This window comes from Cibotium barometz, chromosome 47 (genome assembly GCF_041138505.1).
Source record: "Cibotium barometz isolate CiBa-2024 chromosome 47, ASM4113850v1, whole genome shotgun sequence".
NCBI classification, from domain to species: Eukaryota; Viridiplantae; Streptophyta; class Polypodiopsida; order Cyatheales; family Cibotiaceae; genus Cibotium; species Cibotium barometz.
The window spans coordinates 22,305,276-22,317,984 of NC_141092.1; the positions used below are offsets into that span (position 1 = coordinate 22,305,276).

A 12,709-nucleotide genomic window follows, 5' to 3' on the forward strand; every position below is an offset into this window, starting at 1 on the left:
ATTTGGGGGTTTTCAAAATTGAGGTCAAAATCAGCAAATTGAACCTCTTTCAGCTGCAGAAATTTGGGGCTTTTGTGAAAATTGGCCAATTAGATACACATTGAAGCAATTGGAGTGCATAAAAATTGGGGATTTTCAGATTGGAACATGTAATTGGGCATTACAGCTGTGATTTGTCGCGTATGTATACCCATTGTGTGTAATTGCACAATTTGGTGCAGGTTTACACTTGCTTTGGTTTGCAGGCATACATTTGAACAGGACATTTGGTTGCCTGGCAGTGCACATTGGTGCTTGGTTTGCTTGCAGGTATATTTTTGTTGACATGGCACATAATGCTACAGATGTATTTGGTGTGCTCACCCAGGAGGACAAGCTGGATGGATCTAACTACTCCCTCTGGAGTTTCATGATCCGTAATTTGCTGGTAGCCAAAGGGCTTTGGGGCATCGTGTGTGGTGATGACACACGCCCACTTATCATACAGCCAGCCACGCCTCAAAGGGGAGGTGCTCAAAGAGCTCTTGATGTAGAACCTGCTCCCACACAAGAGCAGAAGAGATGAGACTCTAGAGATGCACAGGCCATGTCATTGATAGCCCTTTCAGTGAAAAGGACTATTATTCCACACATTCATTCTTGCAAGACATCGAAGCTTGCATGGGACACATTGGAAGCAATGTATCAGGTACGCAACGAGGCAATAGTTGCCTACTTGAAGAGGCAATTGGATCTTCTTTCTATGGATGAGGGTGACTCCATGGCAAATCATCCCTTTGTTGCCTGCCTACCCTTGCCCCCCGCTCTGCTGCTGGTTTCCCTCCTTCCTGCCTTCCTCCCCCCAAATTTTTGTTTTCCTTCCAGGCATTTTCTTTGTTTTTGGCCCTTCTTGCCTGCCCATTCAGCCTGTGCCCCTTAGTCCCACCCTTTCACCACCTCCCTTCTCTGCTGCTCATTAGTCCTGCCCGGACTCTTTGCACCACCTTATCTTGCCCACCCTTTCTTGCTATTAAGCACATGCCTCTTCCTTGTGCCCCTCTCCTTTTGCGCCTCCTTTTGCGCCTCCTTATCCTGTCCGTCTTTTCCCACATGCACAGAAAGACCTTACTTGAAAGTTTAGTGAGCCTTTCCATTTTTTTTGACTGGAAATTTGGCCTCCATGCTAGGCAATCCTCCTCTATTCTCCCCATTGTAAAGTCTCCACAGACCAAACCCAAGGATTATTTGACTTGGAACCGAAACCCTAATGAGTTCTCATAGATCCGATGCCGTACGTATTGCATGACCGTGATAGATTGCTAGCCTAGCAATTGACCAACAACTGAAGAGTCCTCTGTACTCACACCGAGCTTGAGGCTTGATTGCCTCAAGCCTGCTTAGGACCAATGGCCCCAACCTAGCATCCCATACCACTAGGCCGAACCACCCACCTTGCAGCTCCATGGCCATGAGGTCTTGCACACCCCTGGTAGCCTAGCTATATACCATGTTGTCACAAGCTGAGGAAGACCCGGAATGATAATATAGACCAACACTTCAAATACCAAAAAGAGTATGATAACACAACGAAAGAACCATAAAGAATACAATACCACCGCACTGAGCCAGAACGTCTGGCCCCTGTAGGAACTTCTTTATTCACACATAAGCTTTTGCAAGATATGCCTTTCCTTCCCCTCTGTTCGCCCTTGCCCCCCTGCCCGCCCTTCTCTTCCCTCTGCGCAACCCTGTTGTGCTGCCCTTCCCTCGCCCTTCTTCGCCTTTGTGTCCAGCCTTTCCCCCTTGCTTCCCTTTCCTTTTTGCTTTTCCCTTTTCCACCCTCCTTTCCTTTCCTCCGCCTCAATGCCTTCCTCTTCCCCTTGGTTCGGATTGCTCCCCATCCGGGTTCAAGTCGGCCTTTTTCCTCGATTAGCATCATGGCTAATCATTCTCCCTCGGCTGGGCGAACCATTGTATTTTTTGAAGCCGAGCTCGTGGTCCTCTACGCCGAAATAGAGAAAGACTCCAAAACGACTCTCATTGCCAGAACCTTTGGATCTCACCCGTCCCGTCTCCAGGCTCGGGATTGGGTCTTGGCGGCTCTGCCCTCCGACCTCGCTCTACACTTTCGAGATGTCAGGTTTCTTGGAAGAGGTTTCTTCCAAGTGGATTTTGATTCTGAGGACGCAGCCTCGGAGGTTTTGAAGGGCAGCCCTTTGCCATTGGGCTCGAGGAAGATATTACGCCAGCTATTTTGACCCTGTTGAGGAAGACCAGAACCGTTTCCCGATTACCCTCAGATTCCCAGGTCTTCCTCGTGCATATTGGCCTATGTTAGAGGCCATTGGATCTGGCTTTGGGCATGTTCTTCAAGTGCCCCCCCTTCACGCCTTGCCAACATCTTCTGCCCAGGTGGTCATTGCCTCGGCGGATGCTGTCCCCAGGGTCATGGTTCTTGCCCGTGACATTGAGCTCTTTGAGGACTAGGTTTTGCTTCCGGGCCCTTGTGGCCCTTTGAAGCAACGTATGGAGATTGCAGGTAAACCCGATCGGTGCCGGGCTTGTCACCAACAGGGTCACTTTGCTCGAGATTGTCCTCGGGCTCGAGGTCGCAAGAGGCCTCGTAAGCGTGCCTCTCAGGCCCACCTCCCTTGGTTCCTTCCCGTCCTTCAGTCCGCCAGGTGTGGCGAGCTGTCTCTCACGCCCGCCCCCCTGGTGCGATTGATGGGAAGGCTTCCTCGGATCATGTACAGATAGATGATGTTTCTGGTCAGAGGGATGTGTCAGCTGATGCATCTTTGCAGAGAGATATCTTAGATCAGGATGACTTTGTGGAGTCCTCTCTACTTGGAGGGGCGATATGCAGGATGTTCAGCTTTACACCCTTTGGAGCGAGCCTCATGGGAGAGGTTCACGCTTTCCTTTTTTGGCAGGGATTGTTGGACTGAGGATGACTTCCAGAAAAGGCCAAATTCCTTATCTTTCTCTTGGCACAACCGTAGGAGCGGGGATGAGAGCATCTTTGCACGTTTGGACAGGTTTTATAAGGATGATTGGTCCTTGGACAGAGGAGGCACCATTGCTATTATGCATGGCACCACCAAATCCGATCATTGCCCCATCGTTTTGTGTCTCAGGGAGCCTGGGGCTCGCTCGGCCTCTCTCCGTATCCGTATCCCTGACTCTCTTTATCTAGATGCTGACATTTCCCTTGAGATGAGAGAGAGATGGAGATCTTGTGACGGTCCTAATCCTCGTCATAATATTGCGCCAGCTCTTGAGAGGACCAGCCATCATTATCATAGCATTGCCTTGTCTAAGAAGAAGGAGGCTCTGGACAAGGAGAGAGCTATTAGGCGTAGGATTGCTGCTCTTCAGAGGAAACATGAAAAGCATCCACATGGGACTTAGATTACAGACCTCTTGACCACAGTTAGAGCAGAGCTGCAGTTGGCCATGCATAAGAGGGTTGAGTTCGCCTTTCATGCGAACGAGGCCTTTTGGACTCAGATGGGTGGCAGATACAACAAAGAGTTTTTTTCACCACACAGGCCTTCCCATAGCAAGGATTCTGTGAGGTACTTGCAGGATTCACAGGGTGAGGTTCAGATTGAGCCTGATAAGGTGGGGGGATTGCTTCAGAATTTTATCGGTGTTTGTTGACTGCAGAGGTGCCCTCCCCTCAGAGTGATGTGGCACGGCAGAAAGTTTGGGAGTGCATGCCCAAGCTCATTACAGATGCTATGTGTTCGTCCTGGATGCCCCTTTCTCGAAGGATGAATTCCTTCACGCACTCCATGCTCTTTCCAGTGGTTCATGCCGAGGGGATAATGGTCTTTCTCCCGCCTTCTTTATTCTTTTTTGGGATCATATTGGAGATGCTATCACTGTTGCCCTTCAGGATATGTGGTTGTCGGGTATGATGCCTCCATACCTCACGGAGGGGCTGATTCACCTTATCCCCAAGAGTGGGGACAAGACTGACATCAAGCAATGGAGGCCCATCACCCTCCTTGGATCTGCATATAAAATCTTAGCTAAAGCCTTGAGTATAAGGTTGCAGCCGATTCTCCAAAGGACTATCCATGATATCCAGAATGGGTTCCTCCAAGGAGTATATTTGATAACATCTTTTCTTTCTGGGTAGCTGTTGAGTGGGCAAAGTCTAGTCAGCAGCCTCTTGCCGTTATTTTGCTTGATTTTGAAAAAGCTTATGATAGAGTGGATTGGGATTTTTTGGAGGGCACTATGGCACACATGGGGTTTTCCCAAAACTGGATCAGAGGTGTGTCTTGCCTATACAGGGAGGCTCGTAGCACTGTTTTAGCCTGTGGGGGGCGTAGTGAGCGTTTTTCAGATTTCCAGTTCAGTGAGGCAGGGCTGTCCCCTCGCCCCTTTACTGTACCTCATTGTTGCTGAGGCTATGAGCAGGTTTCTTTGGGCTGCCCCTGGTGTTGTGGGTCTTAGGTTGCCTTTATGTACGGAGGAAGAGTTTTTGGACTCTGAGTTAGCAGATGATACGGCGTTGTTCCTTGAGGCTTCACATGCTTGTTTATGTGCTTTCCGGACAGCCTTGGAAGCGTTTCGTTTGGCAAGAAGAGCTACTATCAATTGGCATAAGTCAGTTGGTTTTTGGATCAGTGATTCTCCTCTTGCAGATTGGGGTACAGATGTTTTACTCGGATTGAGAGAGGATGCTCTGCAAGATACCTTGGTTGTCAGGTGGGCGTTGACATCTCCCCTGCACAACAGTTTGCTCCAGTGCTCTTAAGCATTAAAAGCAAACTTCATCACTGGAGTAGGAGGAAGCGACTTGGCCTCTAGAGCTTTGGTGGTTAACCAAGTTTTGCTAGCCACAACTTGGTTTATCGCTTCGTGCTGGATTTTTCGTAAGGGCTGCATTGGCCAGCTTCGTCGCCTTATTCGAAACTTTCTTTGGTCAGAGCTTGATGGAAATGCACACACCAGGGCTAGAGTTGCTTGAAAAACCATTATCAGGCCTAAGCAGGAAGGGGGATTGAATATCATTGACCCTGAGGTGCAATGTAAGGCTTTGCTGCGTGAGCTGGTTGTTAGGGGCTTTCTTCCAGGCAGTGAGCCGTGGAAGGACTTTCTCATGTAGCAGATCACGAAATGTGTCCATGTTCGCGGAGGTGACTGGACTCTCAGCTCATGCTTTATTTTTTCGGATGCAGTTCACCCCTCCCCTTCATCCCCCCTGGTTAGGTCCCTCCTACGGGCTTGGGACTACATGAGGAGTTTTTTGGTACACATTCCCCCGCGTTCAGCAAAGGAAGTGAACCGGCAGCCCATTCTCTAGAATGATTTGATCTTAGATGTGCATGGTAGGCCTCTTGGGGCAGCTATGCATATTCTTTGGGCTGGCTGGGAGACGCTTTGCCCCACAGTGTTGGCTTGGAAGAGGTTTCAGAGCCTCACCGAGGTATAGAGATTGGATCTCACGCAGCATTTGAGAGGCTCTAGTCGGAGTATTGCACAGATTGATGCAACCATTCCCAACCACTAGATTACTGGATCTTTCTTGGAAGACCGTCATCATACTTTATTTTAGTGAAAAGGTCGGATTGAGAAGAAAGAGCTTTTTGTGGATACTTGAGAACATCAATTGGATTCTTTGGATTTTGGTACTAGCCCGGTGTAAGTCTCTTGTGGGTCATCCTTGAGGTTTTTTCTGGGACAGGTGTTCCTCTTCAGGTTATGGGTCTCCCCTTGCCTAGGGAGGATGATGTACCGGTCTTTTTTTTTGTAGAGGATGGATGGCAGTTGGAGAGATGTGACGTGCAGGACCTTATTGAGGGCCCCTAGTTTCGCCCAGTCAGAGTTGTTGGCAGGTTAGGGAAGCACGTCTTTGTTGACCCCCCCCCCCCCCCCCCCCCCCCCCGGCGACCGGGGATGATCACAGAGAGTGTTAGCCTTTGGTTGTATGGTGGCTGCCCTATCAGACATTTGCATTGGGACCCCGGTGAGTGGGTGTGGAAGGATTCTTGTAACCCCTTTAAAAGCATGCCTTTTTTCAGTTATACGGTGCGGAATGCCAGACATCTTATCTTGGGACACATTCAGAGTGTCCCTACTCTTAGACCCCATCGGGAATCCTACGGCATTTCGATTGACATTCAGAGGGTTTTTTGGCAGAGATTGTGGCATTCTTATAGGAAGCCATAGATTTCCTCCTTCATCTGGGTTTCTCTTCATGGTGGTCTGGCCACCAATCAGTGGAGGTCAGTTACTGGTGCTTGCCTAGCATGCCCTAGATGTGTAGGAGTTTCGGAGTCAGTTTACCATTGTTTACGGGAATGCAGGGAAGCACAGAGGGTTTGCTCTGCGATTGCACACCTCTTTGGTAGGATTAAGAGGGATGCTATCATTTCTTTTGGTTCTATCATTTGGTTGACACAGTCTGGGCCTCAATTGAGATTCGAGGGGACTAACAGGAGCTTGGCCATTATGGTTAGGCAAGGAGTTGCTCGGCAGTGTTGTCTTCAGGATTTGCCACTTTCACACTTTGTCCCTCCGGCACAGAGGTTAGACAGTCCTTGGGAGATTATTGCTAGCATCTCAGACTGGAATATCTGGAGGCTAGATGCACCGAGGCCATTGAGGGTACTCCCGTTCTTGTTTCTCAGTGTCTTTGCAGGATTTCACCTGGGCCAGAATCCAGGGATCTTTGAGGGCTGTGGAGAGGAAGTGCGGCCAGTTTATGAGAGTGGGACATTGGTATCTTTTTCATGTCCTCTCATTCGGGACCCTATTGGCACAGCACAGGGCTCTTGATTGGTTGAGATCTCCACCTTTCTTGGTGTGAAATCTCCATTTTGTAAAATGTTTTCATACTTAATAGAAGTCTCCTTTCTGGAAAAAAAAAAAAAAGAGGAAATCTTTGTTTCCTTGTACGAGTACCACAACCTCCGCCAACAAAAAGAGATTCTAAAAGGTCAGCTTTTTGGTCATGACACTTAACAGGAGAGGAGAAGAAGCACTGACAGATCATCTTTTGCAGAACATAAATTATGACGGTGACATGCTAGTTCAAGAGATGAAATTTCTCAATTTTAATGTAGGCCAATTTCATTGGTTGAGATTTGCTTTCAGCCGCCATGACTGTGACTATCAGTGGCCATTTTGGATCTCGCGCTTGCGTGGGCCTAATGGTTGAATAAACGAGCGGACTGCAACAAGTTTTATATTCTTTGTAATTTGAATAATACCTGAATCAATGTGCGAAGTATCCATGTGGAACGAACTGTATCGATCGTTGGCACCAAGATACTGCTGAAAAGACCATCAGGGGGTGGCTGCCAATAACAATGCCATATTATGTACAGCTATATTCACAACAAGCATACTTACAATCACTTTCTGAAAATACTAGATTAAGATAATGCCCAAAAATTTCATATAGGTTTCTGGAAGAGAAAGAACTGGTATATGTTTATCGTGGTTATTGAACTCACCTGGTACTTGGGAACCATAGAGTTCCAAGAGCGCCACTTCAGGTCATTGATGTCAAAATAGTAATCATAAAGCGATTCACTTGGCAACTGGTTTGATGGCAATGGATCACCAGAACTCAATGGAAAACCAGCAATGTCCTTGACAAACTTGTCAAACCGAGAACGATCTTGATTATTCAAAGTTTGTACAACCGCCCCTCCAAGGGACCAAATTAAACAAAAGATAAAGACTGCCTCCACACTCTGTCAATGGTCAGAAAAGTCACACCTTATATGAAAGATAATTGGTGAAGTTCAAGACAAAATGCTTTAAATCGGGAAAGGGGCATCACCTGTTTTGTTGTCATTTTTCTGTCATTTTTCAATAAAGCTTCAATAAGAGCACAAAGCTGGGTGATCATGTTCAAGTTGGTAAGTGGAATGGTTTGCTGCAAAGGTGTGGTTATATCATTATTTACGATCCCTTCCAGAATATAGTCCACACAAGGTTTAACATACTTTTCCATCATCTCTTTTAGCCAGTCAGCCTCCTCTCTATTATTGAAAACAAGAAATTAAGGAATTTTATTTAAGCATTCAGTTTTTGAGCGAAACCCATTGCAAATATTATTTACTCAGTTCAAGGCCAAGGTATATTGTAAGAAGTAGAAAAGAGTCACCGTATCCAATCAACACTACCTCCTTCAGAAACACTACTTTTGAGAACACAAACAGCTCTAGATATCAACATAGGTGTGACAAACAAGCTAAGAAACTGCAAGCCAAAGTCATGATTGTTGTGTTAAAGACATAGATCATGTGTTTGAGGTAACCTGTAAAAAGCTTGTTCAAGCTGTCTCCCAAGGAGTATCAAGGGCTGGCCACGAATTGGTCCTCGAAGGATGGGCTAAGGCTGCGGGTTCTCATCTCTGTGAAGATCCATTGAGGCCTAGGGGACTAGGGATGCTCAAGAGCTGGAGTGCGGGAGGAGATGCGGGACATGAGATAGTCCTTCTAGGGATCCCCACCTGGGAGGAGTCCTTTGATGATCAATTTCCCCAGAAGGGCTCTGCTCTGCATAAAAGTATCAACAATGCCTAGGCTGCCTCTGTGGCAAGGCCAAATAATGACTCTCCATACCACCTTGGCCCATGCCCGATTGCCATTACTGCTTGCCCAAAGGAAGTTATGGATCAACCGTTGTACTTGACAAATACACGCCTTGGAGAGGGCCCAGCAGGAGGTGATGTACCACATGGTGATGGCGAGGACTTGGTTTGCCACCACTACTCAACCAACGAGTGAGAGCCTGGTCATGCTCCAATAAAGAAGCTTCTTTTGAATGCTTAGAAGAAGGGGGGCAAGCTGCTCCTCTGAGGTGATGTCAATCCCAACCTGGCAGCCAGGATAACAAATTGGGGTACCTCTCGGAATTCATTCAGAGGGCACCTGTTGCTCGGGGATCAGATCCCCCCGGGCGGGGGGGGGGGGGTGGGGGGGCGCTAAGTGGTTCCGGAAAATTAGGAAGACTTGTACCGAACCACTCCTTGCAACCGGTCTCTCTAGACTAAACCTGATGCTTGGTCCCTCTAGGGGGGCAGGTGGGGTCTCCACTCTAGACCAGTGATCTTGAGATAATGCTCAGAACAGTTATTTGACACACAAGCGGCGTGCTGCTTTGGCAAGGCATTGTAAAGGTTTCCGCCTGATCGTCCGCCACCTACCCCCATCCTCGTCCTCAGTGGTAGGGTACTAGGGCTTCGTCTCACCACTAGAGAGGGGAGGTGGCGCTAGGGCGGTTTGCTCTCTCCACTCTGCAGGGGAGAATGGGCTGGATGGCGGAGCTCATCTAGACTGGCGATGAGGGCAAGCTCTGGTGAGGTGGCCCATCTGATGATAAATAAAGTACTGGCTAGGAAGGCGTGAGTACTCCACCCACTGAAGGATGGGGTCCTCCTGGAGGCATAAGAGGGAGATAACATGCGGTAACTGTGTCTTCGGTGAGGAAATGCTAATGCAAAGTGAAGAGATCCCAGCCACACACACCAACATCGAGGGGGCTGTCACACGGGATTCCAACACTTTCCCTATCGTTCTCCCAATGACATGGAGAAGCCGAAGGTACTCCTGCCAGTGTGCAAAAAACACCTTGGCCGTGCGCAACGCAACGGGGCTCAACTGAAGCACACGATCCAAAGCTGTTGGGATGTCAAACACCACCTGGTAGTAGCCGCGCCCTAGAGTATGAATATCTATGGTCTTGCCCAGCTCGCCAGGGAGGCTGATGTGGAGCAAGTGTCGAAGCTGGCTGCGCACTGGGAGGCTACCCACAATCTTGCATACAAGTGTTTGAGGCTTCAATGGAGGCTACTGTTGAATCTAGGAGCTGGAGGTCTACGTTGGAGAAAAGGCAAGGGGCGGCGGCCTCGGTCAAGATGATGGAGCCGCTGCCATGGAATTCTCCAAGAAGGGTAGAGAGTGGAGAAAGCCGATGGATGCCAGTACACCAAAACCCGCCGTCCAGCCCCTTCTCCCTGGCAGACTGGAGAAAGCTGACTGATGCCAATACACTAAAACCCCCAGAGAGAACCCGAAGGGAAAAGAGGCAAAAGGGCTGGAGAAGAAGGGGCAATGCTAAGGAAAGGAGGGGCGACAAAGGAAACTATGGGGGAGGGGGGTATGCGATGGCGGAAAAAAGAAAGGGCAAACACGGAGGGGGAAGGGGAGGAGGGACAGGCTGCTGCACACAGAGGGTGGCGCTGGTGGGAAGGGGGACGGAGAAGGATGCACGAGGAGGTAGTTGGAGGGAATGTGAACGAGGAGGATGGGGTGCATGAGGGAGGATGGAGAAGGGGCGATTCGCAAAGGCAGAGGGGCAGGGAGGCAGCACGCAGGAGGGGCAGGTGGGCAGCACGCAAGAGCAGGGAAATGCATGCGGGAGTGCTTAGGAGGAGGGGAGCGAGGGTGGCACAAAGGAGGATGGGGAAGTGGGGAGAAGGGCGATGGCTGGGGAGAGTGCAGGCAGGGGGAGCTCCAGCTCTATTCGTCAAGTCCAAAAGGAGCATTAAGTTTGTAAAGTGTATAGAAACTGTATAGCAATGATACAAAGAAGCTTAAAAGACTCAGAGTGGAAGTGGTGCAAAAGACTTACGATAGAGAATTTGCAAAATACATTAGATGTAATCCAAAACCTCTTTTGAAAATATTAGGAAACAGTGGAACCAACACTCAAATCAAGTGTTAAGAAAAAATACATTCCAAAACCTCTTTTGAAAATATTAGGAAAAAATGGACCCAACATTCAAATCAAGTGTTAAAACAAACAAAACAAGAGACAGGCATGTTGTAACAGTATGCTTCCTTTCTTTTGTAATGTCAAGTTTAAAAATATATTCTGATTTGATTCATTTTCGAGCCTTCAAATCTTTACCCTCTTCTTGTATTACACCATTTCCACATGTAAGGATAGTAACTGAGATTTTTTGAGTCAACAAACACCATTCCACATCTACTGACAGTTGCTGGGGAAGCATACTGGAGGTCCGCCACCTGTGGGACCAATGCAATTGTTTGATATCACCAATGGTGACATTTTGAAAGTTCAAATTATCTTTGCTGATAACCATTTCTCTAATTCCAACCTCTTATATTTGATTGTGTGAAAGTTTCTTACTTCAAACAACAATTTACAATGATTTTGCAAGCGTATTCGTTCCCCATTTGGGAGAGTCAGAAGCTTGTTGTCATCCATCACACTATTCATGTCCTCCACCCACAATGCATCCACATCACCATCAAATACTAAATAATTTCTATCATTTTTGTCATTAGAAATTGGTTTATTCATATCACGGAATATGTTTGACAATAAACCATCAGTCCAATCACGAGTGTCAGGATCTGCCAGACCAAACAGTAAAAAATTGTCATGAACAAACTGAAACGAAAAAGCAGAAATTGCCTCAAATTTAGAAACACAGCTAGGTGATTTTTAAGACCTTAAACAAAGATGTTAAGTTTCATTATCATTTTAAATCCAAGTACAAATGGAAGGAATCTCACATTGAGGACAAAGACACTAATTGACCTCACATTAAGGACAATGACACTAAATGACATCTCAATACAAGGTACTTGATACAAGTCGTGAGACAAGATGACCATTAAATTTGTAAGTTGGGATACTAAATGTCCATACAAACTGTAAGCTGGGATAAAAGTTTGTTCAAGCAGAGAAAATCTCTCCACTATCACTTGTTGAAAAACAAGTATTGCGATGTAAAATATGTGCAAATTCATGAGCTTTTTTTTCTCAAACAGTAGCCAAATGACTGACAGAGTGCAAGTAAAATGATCACAAAGTCCTGCAAATTAGCTCACCTAGCCACAAGTGCAGTGTGGTTCTAGTACAACGAATAGGAAACAATGCTTCAAATCAGTAAGAAGACTAAGTGCCCATGTGAGTGTGCGCACTTAAGTGCCCATGCGAATGATCACCAAGTCCTTAGCAAAGTAGCTCACCTAGCCACAAGTGCGGTGTGGTTCTAGTAAAATGAATACATAACAATGCTTCAAATCAATAAGAAGACTAAGTTCCCATGTGAGTGTGGGCATGTGCTACTAATTGCATTGGTATACATCAAAATTTATTTTTGCAAATTTTTGGGGGTGTCATCCTCTTTGTTGTGTTGAGTTTTTCATGTAAAAAAAAAAGTCGAAGCCTGGCTAAAAGTTCACAAACTTGGGACCAGCTTACAAGGCTGACTTGTTACCAAACAATATGCTCAACTCGATAGAAAAACGCTAGGTCCTACAATCTACTACAAGTGCAACTAGTCAAAACTTTCTTTATTCAAGCAAAACACAAAATGAGACCTGGATTTGATCCCTCATGCCATGTACATCCTGCATACTGTCCAACCCCAACAGGGAGTTCTCAACAAAGTCATTATGGCCTGTTACATCATCATTCTGCGAAGATGACTCAGCAGCCTCATCACTATGACCCAATACATCATCATTCTACAATACATTGTGTGTAATGTCCTTCCCAAAATCTTCCATAAACATAGGTGAAAACAAGGTTAGTCCCAAACCAAATCATAAGGTAGCCGGTTAACCGCCACGAGCCAAGCCTTGGGCACCCTCCACAATCCCATAGGCCCGTGTCTAACTCCGGCATCCCATACCACCAAAGCATGCCCGAAAGCCTTCAACACACCAACTTCATACTCACCATGTGCGTGGCATGAGCATGTCTACTCTCTTGGTCCAAG

General features: G+C 47.1%; 1 protein-coding gene across 1 annotated transcript in view; it reads right to left on the bottom strand.

The window, feature by feature from the left end:
* LOC147611509 (dynein-1-alpha heavy chain, flagellar inner arm I1 complex-like) overlaps positions 1-12,709 on the bottom strand; it is a 247,334-nt gene that overhangs the window by 95,692 nt on the left and 138,933 nt on the right. Inside the window, exons 26-30 of the mRNA XM_086784911.1 lie at positions 11,107-11,333; positions 10,864-10,982; positions 7,787-7,988; positions 7,455-7,697; positions 7,209-7,295 (exon numbers count right to left, since the gene is read on the bottom strand). Coding sequence (XP_086641037.1) covers positions 7,209-7,295; positions 7,455-7,697; positions 7,787-7,988; positions 10,864-10,982; positions 11,107-11,333 — 878 coding nt within the window. The remainder of the gene's footprint in view (positions 1-7,208; positions 7,296-7,454; positions 7,698-7,786; positions 7,989-10,863; positions 10,983-11,106; positions 11,334-12,709) is intronic.